At 44.9% G+C, this 19,398-nt stretch overlaps 1 protein-coding gene across 2 annotated transcripts in view; it reads left to right on the top strand.

Annotated features, from left to right (window-relative positions):
* The window catches only part of ern2 (endoplasmic reticulum to nucleus signaling 2), a 31,418-nt gene extending 12,911 nt beyond the window's left edge, over nt 1–18,507 (top strand). For both annotated transcript variants that reach the window (XM_056279947.1, XM_056279949.1), the window contains 17 exons: nt 886–945; nt 1,020–1,236; nt 1,375–1,453; nt 2,083–2,233; nt 3,251–3,393; nt 12,063–12,242; nt 12,754–12,913; nt 13,236–13,334; nt 13,481–13,571; nt 13,761–13,950; nt 14,423–14,519; nt 15,254–15,453; nt 16,040–16,187; nt 16,297–16,424; nt 16,730–16,853; nt 17,010–17,077; nt 17,189–18,507. In XM_056279947.1, the coding sequence (XP_056135922.1) occupies nt 886–945; nt 1,020–1,236; nt 1,375–1,453; nt 2,083–2,233; nt 3,251–3,393; nt 12,063–12,242; nt 12,754–12,913; nt 13,236–13,334; nt 13,481–13,571; nt 13,761–13,950; nt 14,423–14,519; nt 15,254–15,453; nt 16,040–16,187; nt 16,297–16,424; nt 16,730–16,853; nt 17,010–17,077; nt 17,189–17,371 (2,318 nt within the window). In that variant the 3' untranslated portion in view covers nt 17,372–18,507. The remainder of the gene's footprint in view (nt 1–885; nt 946–1,019; nt 1,237–1,374; nt 1,454–2,082; nt 2,234–3,250; nt 3,394–12,062; nt 12,243–12,753; nt 12,914–13,235; nt 13,335–13,480; nt 13,572–13,760; nt 13,951–14,422; nt 14,520–15,253; nt 15,454–16,039; nt 16,188–16,296; nt 16,425–16,729; nt 16,854–17,009; nt 17,078–17,188) is intronic.
* Nucleotides 18,508–19,398: the final 891 nt, after the last annotated feature.

Raw genomic sequence — 19,398 nt, 5'->3', positions numbered from 1 at the left:
CCAGAATTTGCGAGTACGTTGTTTTCTTTTTGTCCTGTCTGTATGCTGACTACTAAACACTGAAATGAATAATGATGATTTGACGCACAGACTGCTTGGTACTAAGAAAGTTGCTTTTTTTCTGATCTTTTGAGTTAAAGTGAGTTATTGAACCATCACGCTTTGACGGTGATGGCAAGAATATCACGCATGCTGGTATCTTTATTATACTGAATTACTGATAAATCCCCCACGTGCATGAATCATATATCAATAATAGCCTTATTTTATGCATAATCCATGAAGATACAGAAAAATAGAAATCCATGGCAAAAACTGCATATTGTCAATATTCTTGAGACACCCCCAAAAATCTCACAAATTATGTTTTTAGGGGTGCTGATGTCTTATTAAGCGCAGCCGAGCTCCCCCAGCCAGGGGGGGAGCTCTGCACCCTGGGTAAGCCGATAATGATTTGATGGTCAAGTTGGAACCAGTTGCTCAAAGTTACAATCCTGAAGATTTACATGCAAACAAATGCCCTGGTGTATTAAGGACGATAGCTAATCCACACATATCCAAATCATGAACATTTCTGTGGTTGCTCGTTTTAGTGGTAACTGCTGGGTTTCATATGTTCACCATAGCAGGCAAATTAGGGAGAATAAGGCAGCTAGGTGCAAGTGTGAGGGAGAAGAGAAGTTGTTGTGGTCAACAAGCAGACATGGCAGACCAAGCTCACAGAAGAGCTTTTACTAACAGATACTACAACAGGAATAGCTAAAACTCAGGTTCAGCCACATTTTTTGTTCAGTGGTGAGGAATGTATGTTTTTGTTGAGGTCAAAGTTCATATTTGCCAAGACTTCTCCCACCCCTTACCTGCCCTATCTACTCCCTCCTCCAGAGATGGCCCATCTTGTGTCCAGTGGTGACGGTCTTGTTGTAACAGTAGACAGAGAGACAGGTAGGAAGGAGCGTGTGTGTGTGTGTGTGTGTGTGTGTGTGTGCACGCTTGTGTTCACGCTTATGTTTTTTCAGGCGACGTTCTGTGGAGTCAGAACTATGGGTCCCCCGTAGTGGGGGTCTACCTTTACTCCGGCGACACCCTGAGACATGCCCCCCACCTGTCACTCGCCATGGAAACGCTACGTTTCCTTACCTTTGCCTCAGCCAATGACCAGGCAGACACACACTCCACCTTGAAATGGAGCTACCAGTTTGTGAAGGAGCAGGCCACTGCTCACACAGAACTTGTGTAAGGAAGATTGTCCACATACACACATGCTTACACACACTCAGACTCCCACCCGTGTTCAATCCTCTCACTATGATTTCTGCGGGAGTGTGATGATAATCCATTTCACTGATGGTAATAAAGATTTGTTTATTCCAGTCCCACTCTGTACGTAGGCAAACTGGACTCCCACCTTTACGCGTCTACCTCACTGGTCCACCATGGCGTCTCGCTGGTCGTGAGTAGAAGGATGATTTTTTTTTCTTTTTTATCTCACACTCAAATTGTTCATGTCCATACATCAGTACTCATTCTAGTGTAATGCAGTATAGTGTTAGATGGTGATGAATTGATTGAGGGATTCAAAATGCATTCAGGGGGGTGTCCGGGTGGTGTAGTGGTCTATTCCGTTGCCTACCAACATGGGGCTCACCAGTTCGAATCCCCGTGTTACCTCCGGCTTGGTCGGTCGTCCCTACAGACACAATTGGCCGTGTCTGCGGGTGGGAAGCTGGATGTGGGTATGTGTCCTGGTCGCTGCACTAGCGCCTCCTCTGGTCGATCGGAGCACCTGTTCGGGGGAACTGGGGGGAATAGCATGATCGTCCCACATGCTACGTCCCCCTGGCAAAACTCCTCACTGTCAGGTGAAAAGAAGCGTCTGGCAACTCCACATGTATCGGAGGAGGCATGTGGTAGTCTGCAGCCCTCCCCGGATCGGCAGAGGGGGTGGAGCAGCGACCAGGATGGCTTGGAAGAGTGGGGTAGTTGGCCGGATACCATTGGGGAGAAAAAAGGGGGGGAAACCCCCCTCCCCAAAAAAAAACAAAATGCGTTCAGGGTTTTTAATATTTATTTTCATGACAGCCTCGGGGGCTCACCCTGGCACGAATAGAGGGTCCTATGACTGCAGGAGTCACAGTCAGAGACAAGGGAGAGTGTGAGATCACACCATCGACTGATGTGCGCTATCCTCCGGGAAGCACCAACAGCTGGCAAAACCACTGGCTGCTCATAGGTGAAAGCATGCATCTACACACACACACACACACACACACACACACACATACACACACACACACACCCTCTCTGTCACAGTATTTTTTGAACAAGGGAAAACATTATGATAGGTAAGTCAGCACATCATTGTGGGTTCAGGATAAATATGTCGTATAGAGTACTTATAATCTCCATAAAATTTACCATCCATCATGTTGGATATGGGGATTTTAACTTTGATTTGAATGAACAAGGCAAGAGCAGTACAGCATTGCTCTACCATGATTCACGAATAGAAATGAGGTTTTAGCTGCGATGCACGAACAGGCCTCGGAGCTAAAACCTCATTTCTACTTGTCAGTCATGAAGGAAGGAAGGGAAGAGGAAAAGAGGAAGGCCAAAGAGGAGGTTTATGGATGTGGTGAGGGAGGACATGCAGGTGGCTGGCGTAACAGAGGAAGATGCAGAGGACAGGAAGAGATGGAAACGGATGATCTGCTGTGGCGACCCCTAACGGGAGCAGCCGAAAGTAGCAGTAGTAGTAGTAGTAGTAGTAGTAGTAGTAGTAGTAGTAGCAGTAGTAGTAGTAGTAGCCTGTTTGTGCATCAGCACTAAACACATGGCCAGCCAACAAGCCCGTACATTAAAACAGAGATGCTTTCAATTAAAAATGGCCTTACAGCTGAAAAAAAGTGCTCTGTGAGTTATTCACTGCAGTGCAATGCCATGATAACAAATATACACACTAGAGTGCTATTGTCCCTTTCTCTTCATGCTTTCTTTTTTTCATCTACTGATTGTAGGAAGTGCACCTGTTCTAGATATTAAATGGGGTAAAACATTTCTGTCTTCAATTTTCTGTTTCTGTGTTTATGCATTTGTGCATGTTTGCCTTTGCGATCGTCTATGCATGTATGTATGTGTGTGTGTGTGTGTGTGTGTGTGTGTGTGTGTGTGTGTGTGTGTGTGTGTGTGTGCACGAGTATTCGAATTTCTTCATGTGTCTATTTATTTATCTCTGCTTGTATGTAATTAGGTCATCATGAGCTTCCTCCAGTGGCTCACACCACCATGCTGAGGGAGTTCCCAGATAATCTGCAGCGTTTCGGTGATGCCGTTATTCCCTCCCGAACGTCGGCCTCCGCTCCCTCTCTGGCCTCTCACTACCATCAGCAGCACGTGAGTCACAGCCCCCATGGTCTCACTGCCACTAGCACAGCGTAGGGAGCTGAGGTCAAAACAGACTTGTCAACCAGACTTGCATCGTAAATGTGACCTCTCTCGTCCTGAGAGTAGTTTCCCGGGGAGGGGGAAGCCAAGTTGCCATCTTGCATTATGTTAGATGCTCTAACCAACGAGAACGATGCATCATATGATGATAGTGCCTCGCTTGCACGCATCTCAGCTGACAAGATATCAGTTCCACGCTGTTTAATGTATGGCTTTATTTGCCTGCTGAAGATGCTCGCCACTTGTGATCCTCTTGTCACTCCAGCTTCACACCCAAATGTAATAAATAGTATGTAACACAATGTTTACCATTTGTATATGATGCAGACATTAAAACTGACCCAGAAGATAGACAGTAGATTAGCGCAATTTTCACCAATTTACACTGAGCAATGTCAAACCTCTTGCTGAATCAGATCAAAAAAGAGTGAAGCCATCTCTTCCGGCCATCAGTGCTATCAGTACCGTAAATTGTTCCTCCTCATTTCTGCCATTATCGTTTACATTTCTTCTTTTTTTGCGTCATTCCTTTGTCAGCCCCATCATTTCAAAACTGATTGATTGGACTGTCCTTATTGTGGCTGGACCAGCCTTATTTCAGTGGCTCTTGATTCAGGGTTGATGATTGTGATCAATTTAAGAAATTGGGGAAATTTTGCTGTCATTAATTTAGATATTATGTCAAACTTAAACATTACTTAAATTCACCCGGTTTCCCCTCGGGATTACTATTATCAGTTGATAAAGTATTCTGATCTGATCTGATGTAGAGGATTCAAAGTATCCTTTTTTAAAGTGGATTTCAGAGCAATGTGTGGTTAATAGAAAAGTCAAAACCCAAACTGATTCTCTTCAAAGTATTTACTGAAATTCCTCAACATTGTACAATTGCAAACTGGTACCAGCTGGAAGGTCTGTCTAACAGAGATTCAGAGATGCTTTCTCTGAACACTGTTTAAGTACCCCCCCCCCCCAAAAAAACATCTAGAACTTTCCAAGGGTCCAACTCAATGTGTATGAATACACATTAGGGCATGTGAGTGCCACTTGAAGAAGAGACATAAAGGTCCCATGGAACTTTAGATCATGTGTATGTGCGTGTGTGTGCATGTGAATATACGTGTATGTATGTGTGCATGTGTATGCATGTGCATGTAAAAACTGGTTAAAACTAACCACGAACTTGTGTACCTATGTGTGTGTGTATGTATGTCTGTATGTGTGTTTGTATCTGTATATACACACAGGTGTATATACCTGTGTGTGTGTGTGTGTGTGTGTGTGTGTGTGTGTGTGTGTGTGTGTGTGTGTGTATATGTATGTACTATATGTATGTCTATGTGTGTCTGTGTATTTGTGTATGTGCATGAGTGTGTATGCATTTATGCATGTATGACAAAGAGCAGGAGAGAAAAAGAGGAGAAGATTAGAACTTGTGTATGTATCATACAATACATTAAATTAAACCTATAAATCCTCTTCACTGATCTGAATTTATAGAAGCAAAAAAAAAAATCAAACACATCCAATACTGACTGAGAAAATGTCAGTTCTCTGCTCACAGTCAACTTCTCGATACATTTAGCCTATCAAGTCCAAGTTCAATTTATTGTCATATGCAGTGGTGGTTCTAGCTTTGATGGCGTCCTGGGAAACCCCCCCACCTTCAGCCCCCCCTCCGCCAACAAAAATTGTGTGTCTGCCCCCCCCCCAACAAAAAAGTACAATTCTACACTAACTGTGATTTTTATTCCGACATTTGGAACAACACAAATCTACCACTACTTTCGGCTGCTCCCGTTAGGGGTCGCCGCAGCGGATCATCCGTTTCCATTTGTTTCTGTCTTCTGCATCTTCCTCTGTCACGCCAGCCACCTGCATGTCCTCCCTCACCACATCCATAAACCTCCTCTTTGGCCTTCCTCTTTTCCTCTTCCCTGGCAGCTCCGTATTCAGCATCCTTCTCCCAATATACCCAGAATCTCTCCTCCACACATGTCCAAGCCATCTCAATCTTGCCTCTCTTGCTTTGTCTCCAAACTGTCCCAACTTGAGCGGTGCTTCTGATATAATCATTCCTAATCCTGTCCTTCTTCATCACTCCCAGTGAAAATCTTAGCATCTTCAACTCTGCCACCTCCTATTTTTTCGTCAGTGCCACTGTCTCCAAACCATATAACATAGTTGGTCTCACAACCATCTTGGAAACCTTCCCTTTAACTCTTGCTGGTACCCTTCTGTCATAAATCACTCCTGACACTCTTCTCCACCCACTCCACCCTGCCTGCACTCTCTTCTTCACCTCTCTACTGCACTCCCCGTTACTTTTTACAGTTGACCCCAAGTATTTAAACTCATATGCCTTCGTCACCTCCACTCCTTGCATCCTGACCATTCCACTGTCCTCCCTCTCATTCACACATAGGTATTCCGTCTTGCTCCTACTGACTTTCATTCCTCTTCTCTCCAGTGCATACCTCCACCTCTCCAGGCTCTCCCCAACCTGCTCCCTACTCTCGCTACAGATCACAATGTCATCCGCGAACATCATCGTCCATGGAGACTCCTGCCTGATCTTGTCCATCAACCTCCTCTCTCGGCACCCTGTCGTATGCTTTCTCTAAATCTACAAAGACACAATGTAACTCCTTCTGGCCTTCTCTATACTCCTGGCCTTCCCTATAACTATTCGAATTCAAACAAGAAACACACAAGCTAAACTGCACAACTGCCATCTAAACCTTTTTTTTTTTTTTTTTGCCTTCCTTGATGCAAAGTCATCAATTACATCACCATAAGAAATCTCCCAGCAATTGCATGGCTAATACTGATGACAGCAAGGCCACTATGGTGTTCCTGTTACACGGTGGACCTCAGGTAGGATTTGATGAGCTTTACCTATAAAAAAACTCCTCTCTGCTTCAGCTACAATCACTGAAAGAGTGAGACATTCTGAGAGAAGTCCACAAATTTGGATAAATTTCTGAGAGCTCCTTTTCGTGTATAAATAGCAGCTCAATAGCAGGTCATGGTCATGAACAGGATCAGCGCATGCACTTCTGCTGCTCCTCTATTTGCAATGTACCATACCAGCAACAACATTCAAAGGCCAAGATGCCATATACATAAATTGAAAACCAGCAACAACATACACACACCAATATGTATTATGCAATAACCCTGACTAGTGCTAGTGTGCTCAACGTGTCAACAATATGCATGATGCAATATGTGTGCATTTTACGGCTCCATATACAAATAATGCACCAAACAGGTCTGCATAACCCCAATGCCCTGGTTCCAAATTCTTTACAGCAGTCATGACAGCACGTCTAGCTATTTTCCAATCCAAATAATCCAATTTCAGCTTCTTAAAGTAATTAATACCGGTGCAAATCTTTTCTATACACCACTTTCTCATGTGCGTCAAACACACATACATGAAATGTGCACAACCACATATCAACAATTCAAACGATGACTAGAGAGCAAATAAAGCTTAACCTTTCATAAGTGTAAATGGCGGGCATAATTTTTCTTTCTCGGAGACAAGTGAACTTTGTGTCAGTAGGCCAGGCTACCATTGGCTCGTGAGACCTGGGGGTGGGAGGTGGCTGCAAGTGCAGCATGATTGACACATTCCTCAGCAATTCATTCTGCTTATAGAATGCGTAGCCTAGCAAGCTTGCAGTTACTGCTGTTGGTTACTTTGTGATTTTGCTCGTGAATAGGTGGCCCACATTTTGCTGCCAGCAGTGGTTTCGAAACCAATCCCGCAAAAGTTCCCATTCCAATTTTTTTTTTTTTGTGCAGGCGCCCTGTGCAGCCCCTGGCAAGATGCCGCCTTGGGCGGCTGCCCATGTCGCCGATACCTAAATCCACTACTGGTCATATGTATTAGAAATACAGTGAAAAGACCTACTTGTGCTCTGGCTCTCTTCGCCTTGACACATAAAGGACATCATTACAAAGACAAATAACTGGAGTTGGTCCCCAGGTGCTGCATCACGGCTGCCCACTGCTCCTAGCATTGGATGGTTTAAATGCAGAGAATGCATTTCGTTGTATGCATGTACAATGACAACCAAAGTGTCTTCTTCTTACATATATGTGAACATAATACCAGAGGCGCAGTGGGGATTTTTTTTTTGGTGGGGAGGATGCTATTTTAATGACATCATCACAGAGAATGCTGTGTGCTGACACATGCTTCATTCACAAACCACACACGAATCATCCCAGTTCATAGCAAAGGGTCCGCAAATTTATTCCACACCAAACGCATACAGTCAGGTATGTGCAATTTTATAATTACAGGCCGCAGTAGCTCCAAGTCAGAGGGGGAGTCAAATCATTGCCACTACTTATTATATTCAACATCACTGGTTAACTTAGTCATTTCGATTTGGCTAAACAGTATAGGCCTAATTAAGTTTGAAGTTGAGATTGTAATCCACAAAACACATCGTGCACAGCAGGCCGCGCCTAAAAAAAAAGTCACCAGTGTTACTCACCATTGATGCTTTTATTTCGACCACAGGACGCCCTGCTCAAAAAAGTCAAAGAAATCGCCACCCTGGGTCAGTAGGAGAATCCTTGAGAGATTTGGTTGAAGGTCTCGTTCTCGAGCGATGGTATCTCAGCCAAGTTGTCACATAGCCTGTCGGATCCCACTGGTTTAGAGGTGGCCCGTGTAGTTTGATGAACATCAAGGCGGATACCCGTTCAATCGATAACTTCGTGCGGATCGGGGTGACAATTAGATTCATCTGGCTGAATCCCCTTTTGCATTCCACAGTGCTTGCTACATGTATATTGAAGGTTTGCTAACTCAGACTGTAACTGTAGCTGTTTGGGAGTATATGACCACTGTGTTGCATTGGCAAGAATGCAAAGATGTTATCTTCAAAGATGTTTATTGATAACAACTGGTGGGTGTGTATGTGTGGTTCTGAAAATGAAACAATACAAAGTAATCATTGGCAACATTGTACATACATTACAACGGGTAAGAACTGTCATAAGAAAAAGCACAAAGGTGAAAGTTGTTAGCTGCTAACCGTTAGCTCGGTGCCTTTCTACTTTTCATTAATTAGAGAAACCTAACAAAGCAGCGACATTATATCCGGCACGTAAACAGCACAACTTACATTTCCCTGGACGCACACGAACACGACAGGTCTTTCGGGAGACAGGAGAAAAATATAATCAAACGCTCCCTTAACTTCTAGGGTAATCTACCGTAAACCTCATCCTGGTTTTCGGTCTGTCCCTTAAAAAGGCTGACGCTCTCATAGAAGTTAAAGGAAAGTTCCGCCCCACCACGGGAGGCGGTACCAATGGGGATCAACACACACACCCATCTGGAACCTTTCTACCAACATGGGATGAGTTTGGTGCAATTCATTAAAGGCCTGAACTCGTCAGGTGTAGCATCCCCATTGCTCACGATAAAGTCTCTGAATCCATTAATTGCACTAAAAGTTGGTAGCCTGAATCTTTTACAAAGTTAATTTATTTCCACCTCTCCAAAACCGAGTAGGTGGCCAGTTGTCGCGTTCCAGGACTTTCAGTTGTGCAATCAAATGGACATACTCCGACTCGGCCGTGGAGGTTCCTGCTGGCCCTGATGCAGTGGTGAACATTCGATGGTTCAGATTATTGCTTAGACTTCTAATAATCTGTTGATGGTGGAAACTATTTTTTAGTTATCTGTCAGCACAACTGTGCCAAACCTGCCTGCTGATATTGCCATTTCAGCTGCAACGACTTTGGTTCCTGGTCGGTCTCCCAGTCCATCAATGAACTGAATGCTACGTCTGATCAAGTTTGTCTGCATAGGCTACTGACGTTGTGCGTTTTTCTAAGCATTCTGACAGCAGGGCTAGCTTGTTTAATGTGTCATACCTGAGTGCTAAATCTAACACGTACTGCTTTGAAGTCAGCCGCCTTAACAGACCGTCATACAGTTTCCTATCGGAGGTCGATCGTTTCTCAGATCTTCGCAAAGCTGAAGTGAGCACACAGTGACTCAAAATTATTCCAAACAGCAGACACTGTGCGGAAAGAACTGGCCACCCATCTCATGCTAAACACAATTTTCCCCACTTATTGCAACTCAGCAGCACACTCTTGTCAGTTCTCGTTGATTTTGGGGTGATCTGCTGTATACAGTGTATAATTTGTCCATAAATGCCTGAAAATGGTTAACACCACTGACGTTAGACACAGTGTCACCCACAGTGGGCTCTAGTCGGTGATTTAGGCAATGCTAGGTCAAGATACTAGGATACTGTTCAGACGGTTGTTTAGCTATGCCAGATTTTCGCCCCAACATGGCGCTTGCACCATCACTTGCAAATGAAACCAGGTGCTTCTTCAAGTATGTGTCATCGAAGCCGTGTGCACTGAGGCATTTCAACAAATGTTCCATAATTGTGTTGGCTCTTTGGTGCGGAAGTTGAATCAAATCTAGAAACATAAAATGCAGGTCACAGCTCTTGTCTGTTTCACATTTCAGGTACACAATCGGTGTAGTTTTACATCCCAGGCTTGTTGGTTTGTCTATAAGAATTGAATGTTTACCTTCTATGGCTTGGATTCTTTGGCAAATTTTTTACACATCTCTGAACCTATACGGTCTGTAATCTGTGCTGCACTGTATCTGGAGTGTAAACCGATGCCAATGTGAATCCAATTTTTGCGTTGTAACTCCAGTAATCCATAATTTATCAGAAAATGGCCTGTTGTTACACGCTGAATAGTAAACAGAACGGGATACGGCACATGATGTAGCCTTCAGGTACGATGCATTAATATTATCACATACTTTCTCCAGGGTCTGTTTTTTGGCATTCTCATGTATGCGTTCGGCAGCAATGTGACTATTGGACTATTAATTATCTTTTTTTTCTCAGTGAAGTCAAAATTGAGCTCTTATCCTTTCCGCTGTGCATTACAGTGTAGTGACGCCATTCATCTCCCATTCGGGAAACCCTTTGATTTGAACACTGATAGATCAGCAACAGATGAGCAGAGCTTGCACCCCAGTTTCCCATCCATACAGTCAATCCAGGGGTATGCCTCCTTCTTTTTGGCCCACGTCTCCTCTGTCCATACTGTGAACAGTGAGCTCCCCACCACCACCCCTGTGCTAACGTTAGCAGTCGCGAAGTGGTTGCTACGCTGTTGGTGGTGCTGGCTGTTTGGACTTCAGACTGCTGAATTGATGCTGTTTTTCCTTGAGCTTCGTTATCGACATCCTTACGGGAAAAAAATCTTTTTTTTTTCCTGGCGCCTAGCCATTTCAAACCACACTTCCTGTTTTAGGAGAGTGTGGCAGCGATATTAGTTTTCGAACGTTTATGCGGAATTGTAGATTGCAGTGTCACAGCTTGATGACGAGCATCCTGTAACATCTTTTGGGGGGGGGGGAGTGGGGAATTTGACTTTTTTTATGACAAAGAATTCATTATTGGAGAGGTTTTCTTGATGTGTGAAATTATTGTTACGGTTGGTATTAAAGTAGTTTTAATATTAAAATTCTAAAAAAAAAAGTAAAAAGTGTAAGAAAAATTAAATGAAAATAAAATCATGCCGGAAGAGGTGGAGGAATGGCGATCCCCGCGTCCCCCTCCCACTACACCCCTGCATAATACAGTACACTACATAATACGTGTGCTCAATGCACAACACAGTACACAATATACAAATACACAATTCTTTATATGACAAACAATATGCAATGCACAGACCCCCCTAAATACAACCATATCGTTATATGTAACCCTCCCACCCACTGTACTCTGGCTCATACAAGTACAGTTCAGTAGAGTCCACCAAAATACTCTACTGTTGCATCTCGGCCAGCCGTTTCCGTACTTTACTTTTTAAAATTACCATGATCTAAATGAAGGAGTCTGCATGTAAAAGTGCATCATTATCGAATCTCCTGGCTGAAGTCGGACTCCTGCCCACTATGCCTTGTTCCCTCCCGTTGGGAGGTGTGACTGAGAATTGAAGATTAAGGGGTTATATTTTTCCCTTTTTTTAATTGACAAACAATGACGTCATCGGCGGGTAAATTTTTTGACCTATCCACAGTACCTTCCAGTGACACAGAGCGACTTGACAGAAATGAGGCCATCCTATATGTGAGCATTATAGGACTGATACATGGAAATAAAGTTGAAAAACGGCAGTTTCCCTTTACCTGGCTTGTGAGGCTCAGTCAGATACTCTCTGATTTTTCAATTAATGCCGAACGGGAGCAGTTAAAAGGGCCAAATTTTATCAGATTCTTTCCTTTCCATCCAAAAGGCAGGCTAAAGGTGTGATGTCACACACAAGGAACACAGGTGACCACACTCATCGCATCACCATATGTCCTTCTCTCACGCACCTCCCGGCAGATCAGCTTTATATCAGATCTGTTCACAAAAGCCATTCTAAGACACAGGTTTTCTCACAAAGGGCCGTACAAAGGTAGAAGTATGAGCAGCCATATCTGTGATCGAGACCAAATAAATCCAGAAAAACAGGACAGAGTGCTAAAAAAAATGACCACATTTCCATTGTTTTTGTGTTTTTGTACTCTGCATCCTGTCCTTCGGTTCCAGACTGCGACGGGTAGCCACAGTGATAATGATGCTGACAAAGGGGGTGTGGGTGGAAGGAAGCAGCCAGGACCAAGGCCATCTGCTGTGCTGCCTGTCTCCCTGTCTACAGATCCACTTACCCTGGCTCTCCTGACTTTACTCCTGGGAGGATGGCTGGCCTTTGTGCTCACATATCCTTCTGTGAGTCTATTTATATGTTGTGTGTGCGTATGTGTGTAAAAGAGAGAGCGCGTGGCTGCGGTAAACTCGTGTTTGCGTTCAACATGCAGTTTTTAAGGTTTTAGCTGTCAAGTGCTGTGCAGCGTTCTTGCTTACTAACCTACCGATTATCTTCAATGCAGACAAATCGAGACTACGGGGTTTTCATGTATGATGTGTCGGATTGCTTCTTTTTTATTTTATTTTTTTTTGGCATCAGTTGATTGGTAGCTTGCTGGCAGGGGCAACAAACAGTTTGAAAATTGGCAGGTTTTTCACAGAAGAGCTGAAGTTGTTGATCTCCCCCAGCTCCTGACACCATCTCAGATATGTTTCAGTGGTTAACATTGCAAACTGTGTGTGTGTGTGTGTGTGTGTGTGTGTGTGTGTGTGTGTGTGTGTGTGTGTGTGTGTGTGTGTGTGTGTGTGTGTGTGTGTGTGTGTGTGTGTGTGTGTGTGTGTGTGTGTGTGTGTGTGTGTGTGTGTGTTTTAGCGGGCCGCCCAACATCAAAAGACACAAAGGCAGCTGGAGGAAGTCTTAGAATCCCGTCTCCAGAGAATCCAGACACACAAGCAGACACAACCCACCGCCTCCACAGACACACAGCTCTCCACAGACACACAGCTCTCCACAGACACACACATCTCTGGTGGTAAGTTGCTTCTAAAAGGAGCGCTGGTTTTTTGGCTTATTTCCAATCGTCAATAGGTAACAAGAGTACTCGGGAGTAAGAAATTAATTGCTCTTAATTTGGGTTTTTGTTGGCATTGCTCAGTTATGGCGTCGCTCTTGATTTATTTGACCGTTTTTCTTTTAACATGATTTCCAAGGGGACTACAGTGCCGGAGTATTGTTCCATGAATGATGGCTCAAATATATTTCTTTGGCAGCCGAGAGAAAACGTACATGTATTTCATATCCCAAAACATGATGGCCTCCTGAATGAACACACATTCTTACTGTTTTAACTACAGAATCTCGGCCAGCATCCACAGACCTTCCCCCTATTCGTCACAGTGCTGGCAGCACAGACACGGAGAAACATGGCTCAGCTGAGCAGGAAACCACAACAGGTAAAGCTCATATGCCATGCTGAGCGTAGACCAAGTTGGCATTATAGACATTATACATTAACGGACGCAGCGTCTGTCCCTTGTCATGCCTTTCGTTTGAGACACACTCCTCTCCGCTTTGCCCTGCCCTCCTTTTTCTCTCTCAGATGGGAGTAAAGAGGAGGTGCAAGTGGGGAAAATCTCCTTCGCCCACTCCGAGGTGCTGGGACACGGCACGGCGGGGACGTTCGTCTTCAGGTACCGTGCACACTTTTTGCGTGAACTTTTTCAGCAAAACGTGCAGCGTTCATTCTTTTCATTGCGTTCACATGTGCACGGTGTGGATTGCACGTTTTACTCTGGCGTGTGTGCGACGATCCAAGATGGACGGGCTCTGTTTGAGGTGGGCCGGCACGCTCGAGTCTAAGAGGGTGTTTATATGTGCAGGGGTCACTTCGATGGACGTCACGTAGCGGTGAAGCGGATCCTGCCGGAGTGTTTCGAGGTAGCAGAGCGTGAGGTGCAGCTGCTCCGAGAGTCCGACACGCACCCGAATGTCATCCGATACTTCTGCACGGAGAGGGACCGCCTCTTCACATATATCGCCATAGAGCTATGTACTGCAACGCTGCAACAGGTCAGGGTTTGTGAAAGCTGTGTCCAATGTTAGTCAGGCGTTAAGTCCGCTGACTCTCGAACCATTCGGCCCCGCTGACCTAGGATGGTTCCGCACTGTTTTCACCTTTAGTTCGGTTTAGTTGATTGAAGGAAGGATTAAACACAAACAGGATAACACGTTGACAGATAAAGTATGTATTTCCGATGTGGTCTTTAATTGTATCATCATGTCAGACAGACAGACATGTCAGACAGACAGACAGACAGACAGACAGACATGTCAGACAGATAGACAGACAGACAGACAGAGCATAAAAACATACTCATATACTTGACCTTTGTCTCTCCAAGTCAGGTTCACTGTGAGCACTCCCATTATCTGATGCTGAAATGCTGAAATTAATGTTTGTGTGTGTGTGTGTGTGTGTGTGTGTGTGTGTGTGTGTGTGTGTGTGTGTGTGTGTGTGTGTGTGTGTGTGTGTTGTCCCTAGTATGTGGAGGATCCATCATGCTTCCCTGAACTAAATGCTGTGTCTCTACTGGAGCAGACCATGTTTGGCCTCTCTCACCTTCACTCCCTCAACATAGGTTGTAACACACACACACACACACACACACACACACACACACACACACACACACACACACACAAACAAGCTTTGTTTCTCTTGATCAACTGATTGCTAAATAATGTAGATGTGTAGAACCTATGTTGCAGGTCATTCCCCCTCCCTGTGGTCAGAAATGTGATGCCCTCCATCTGGATAGCGTAGCAGTCTATTCCGTTGCCTACCAACATGGGGATCACCGGTTCGAATCCCCGTGTTACCTCTGGCTTGGTCAGGCGTCCCTACAGACACAATTGGCCGTGTCTGCGGGTGGGAAGCTGGATGTGGGTATGTGTCTTAGTCACTGCACTAGTGCCTCCTCTGGTCGGTCGGGGAGCCTGTTTGGGGGGGGACTCGGGGGAATAGCATGATCCTCCCACGTGCTACGTCCCCCTGATTGAACTCCCCGCTGTCAGGTGAAAAGACGCGTCTGGTGACTCCACATGTATTGGAGGAGGCATGTGGTAGTCTGCAGCCCTTCACGGATTGGCAGAGGGGGTGGAGCAGCGACCGGGATGGCTCGGAATAGTGGGGTAATTGGCCAAGTACAGTTGAGGAAAAAAAAAGGGGGGGGAACCCCCCCCCCCCAAATAAAAAGAAATGTGATGCCCTCAGCAAGATTTGGCACCTTCATAGTACACACCATGGGGGGGGGGGGGGGGAACTATACGAAAATCCTATCTCGCCTCCTCTTTCCATCATCTCTTCTCCCAGTCCATCGCGACCTGAAGCCAAGAAACATCCTCCTATCTTGTCCTGGTGCTCTGGGTCGGGTTCGAGCGCTCATCTCTGACTTTGGACTCTGTAAAAAGATCTTAGATGGCCGCAGCAGCTTCTCTTTACGCTCTGGAATACCTGGAACAGAAGGGTGGATTGCCCCTGAGGTGCTGCGGGACAAACCTGGCAACAACCCGGTATAACTTTTAACTTATTTTTAGCTTTGGTCTTCATGTGTGTATATCTTATATTATGTTTGCTGTGTTTGTCTGTGTCTGTCTTGCACTGATTGGTGAAGCCACAGCCCTCATTTCATTTTTAACATGTGTCTGCACATTGTTTTTAATGACAATAAAATTGAATTGAATTGAATAGCACAACACACACATACACACGCAGACACAGACACACACACACACACACACACATATATATATATATATATATATATATATATATATATACACACTGGTTTACAGTATTTGGCGTGCACCAAATACTGTAAACCATTGCTTATCTGAACCTCAGAGTACTCAGTGGCAAAACTGCTAAAATGTAAGTAAACTGATGGAGTATAACACTGAAAATTGTTGAAAAAATGAACTACTACTACTACTTTCGGCTGCTCCCGTTAGGGGTTGCCACAGCGGATCATCCGTTGAAAAAATGAACTAAGACTCTTTATATTGCACATGAAAGTTGTTACACATTATTTCTATCTACTGTACTGACCTCCGTGTATTTACTGCACTGTATGACAATAATACACTCTCCCCTCCTCAGACTGCTGCAGTAGACGTATTCTCAGCAGGCTGCATATTCTACTATGTAGTCAGTAGGGGGCAGCACCCCTTCGGAGACACACTCAGACGACAGGTCAACATCCTAGCAGGGGAGTACATACTCTCACATTTTATGGAGGACGCACACGGTAAGGGCATCGATATGTTCAGAATAACACGAGCGCCTTGAAACTCTGCAGAGGTTAATGGAAAAGAACTGCACGATTCACTTGGACATGTGCTGCCCTGTCCATTCAGATGACGTAATAGCGCGGGACCTGATTGAGCGAATGATTAGTGCTGAGCCAGAGTCCCGCCCCTCCACGTCCTGTGTGCTCAAACATCCGTTCTTCTGGACCCCCGAGAAACAGCTGCTGTTTTTCCAGGTGTGTGTGTTTTTTTTTTTTTATCTGATCGGGCTACTCCACGCATGCAGTCATAGATACACACAGGCTGTCAGGGCACAAGTGGGCCACAGCTGACTCGCTACCCATCTGTCGTCATGCGGGTTAGCGTGACACACTGGGTTATGGCTCCCTACCCTTTTTAAGGTCTGTTGTGGAAACAGAACAATATTTAAAATTTGGCATGCCAAAGATCATGAAAAAGTTTGCAAACATACAAAAGAAGGGTGTGTGTGTGTGTGTGTGTGTGTGTGTGTGTGTGTGTGTGTGTGTGTGTGTGTGTGCAGGATGTGAGTGACCGAATAGAGAAGGAACCAGGAGACAGTCCAATTGTGGTCAGACTGGAGACTGCAGGGAGAGCTGTTGTTCGAACAAATTGGAGAATGCACATCTCTGTTCCTTTACAGACAGGTTCCCAAATAACATACCTACACGCACACACACACTCACGCAAAAACCATCAACCCATAGTAATGAACTGTTTGGCTACTGTGATTTGTCAGTCTGTTCTCATGGACACAGTGAAATAACAATCCCTAATCTCACTGTCGCTTGCTGGCGTTGCAGATCTGAGGCGGTTCAGGACATATAAAGGAAACTCGGTGAGGGACCTGCTGAGGGCCATGAGGAATAAGGTCAGACAAATGAAACGGGCTCCTCTGTTTTTACACCTGCAAGTGACACAGCGAGGCGTCCAGTGTGTGTGGGTTTGTGTGTGTGTTGACCCTCCGTATTGTCTGTCATAGAAACATCACTACCACGAGCTGCCGGCGGAGGTCCAGGAGACTCTGGGGGAGGTGCCCGAAGGCTTCGTCAGCTACTTCACCTCTCGCTTCCCGCGGTTGCTACTTCACACGCATGCCGCTCTGCTCACCTGCGCACACGAGAGACTGTTCCACCCGTACTACCTGCCCCCCGCTGACAAGTAGCACACATGCACAACCCGGCACATGGTCGCTCATACAAATAAGCAGACGCGCCCACGGTTACGCCATCCTAATTCCTGTTTTTTATTTGCAATAACAGAAGACATCCCATGCAGTCCTCGCATGTCTTGTTGTCATTGGGCACTAAGCCATGGTTTGCTATGGCTCTATGTCACTCAAGCTGCTTTTGGCAACGTTGGAGAAATGAACAAGAATTCGAAAAGTGAACAACAACAAAATCCATCCCCTCCCTCTCTGCGCCCTCTCTCCTGCATAGAGAGATTGGTTGTTCAATTTGAAGCCCATGAAGTTTTTGCCCATAGCAAATTAACTATAGCAGCTATCTTTAAAGTTGTTGTTGTTGTTGTTGACCCATATGAGGGCTACACATCATAGAAGTGACCGTTGCCATTTATTTAACCATTCATTGCAAACTTTTCAATGGCTGCTTGCTACCATTCATCCTCTCCAAATTCAAAGACCGTTCAACCACCCAATGTTTTACTTTTATTCTTAACTTATTTGGGCCTACCGGATGCAGTGTTTTCTCTGATCCGCAACGCTTTGTGTGTGTGTGTGTGTGTGTGTGTGTGTGTGTGTGTGTGTGTGTGTGTGTGTGTGTGTGTGTGTGAGTGAGTGAGTGAGTGAGTGAGTGAGTGAGTGAGTGAGTGAGTGAGTGAGTGAGTGAGTGAGTGAGTGAAGCTATGAAGGGGGTGTGTTACTGATGATAGTTTTATTGCACTGATTAGAAATATATACTTAACCCCCCCCTTTTTTTTTACCAAAGGTTTTAAACATTGAAATTTGTAAGAAAATGTGTTTGTCATGAAAAGTTGCTGGAAATAACCGTGCCATTTATAATCATCATTTATAATCTGTGATTCTTGCCAATTATTTTTTTAAAAAATGAAACGCCATCTTCTGAAAGGCCGTCTCATCACGGAGACGGTTTCAGAGTCTGGGTCCTGTACGCCTTGGGAAATGCCACTGCTGCTTCATGCACTATGGACTGGTGGCCTGACTGCTGTTGCTGTGAGAACTGGTTGTAGTCTGGTGCATTACGTTGCTCTAGAAAGAGGAAAAACTGTAACTTTTGCACTTTTTTTTGGAATAAATTAATAAATTGATCTTTTGAGTGTCCCGACACTTGAAAGGAATTTAAGTTAGCTCTTTGACTATAGTGTTTTGATGCGTGCTCAATAACTCAGGTAAGAGAATCAAAGAAGGTTGAATCAGTTCATCTGGATACGTTTATTGACAGATACGTTTCATCACTTAACTAAGTGACCTCTTCAGTATAAACTCAACTTCGAAGATGAACTTCTTTGGGGCTTTGACTATAGTGTCATTTTGTTAGCAGGTGGTCTTAATTGCCTGTCATGATTTCTTTTTTTTTTTTGTCAAAATTTTACAAAAATCTCACATAGACATATTGGCTTAATTCAGAGCTATACAGACAACAGGCGGCTTTGAAAGTTCTCTTAAGAACTGGTTAAACAGTGTTGTTGGCTAAATTTATTATTCATAACTGATGTAGACAGCACACAACCCCAAAAAGCAATAAGTACCAAATACCGCCTAAAGCATAATTTGTCTCGTCTCGTCTCGTCTCGTCTCGTCTCATCTCATCTCCAGACGCTTCTCCGGGGTCAGGTCGCGGTGGCAGCAAGCTAAGTAGGGCACCCCAGACGTCCCTCTCCTCAGCAACACCCTCCAGCTCCTCCTGGGGGATCCCAATGTGTTCCCAGGCCAGATTGGACATGTAGTTCCTCCAGCGAGTTCTGAGTCTACCCCGGGGTCTCCTCCTAATTGGACGTGTCCGGTAAACCTCCAAAGGAAGGCGCCCAGGAGGCATCCTAATCAGATGCCTGAACCACCTCAACTGGCTCCTTTCGACGCAAAGGAGCAGCGGCTCTACTCCGAGCTCCCTCTGGATGTCCGAGCTCCTCATCCTATCTTTAAGGCTGAGCCCAGACACACTACAAAGGAAACGCATTTCAGCCGCTTGTATCCGTGATCTCACCCTTTCA

This window comes from Lampris incognitus, chromosome 5, assembly GCF_029633865.1.
Source record: "Lampris incognitus isolate fLamInc1 chromosome 5, fLamInc1.hap2, whole genome shotgun sequence".
NCBI lineage: Eukaryota > Metazoa > Chordata > Actinopteri > Lampriformes > Lampridae > Lampris > Lampris incognitus.
Note: the sequence above shows the minus strand (reverse complement) of the source record. Positions and strands in the feature narration are given on the sequence as shown.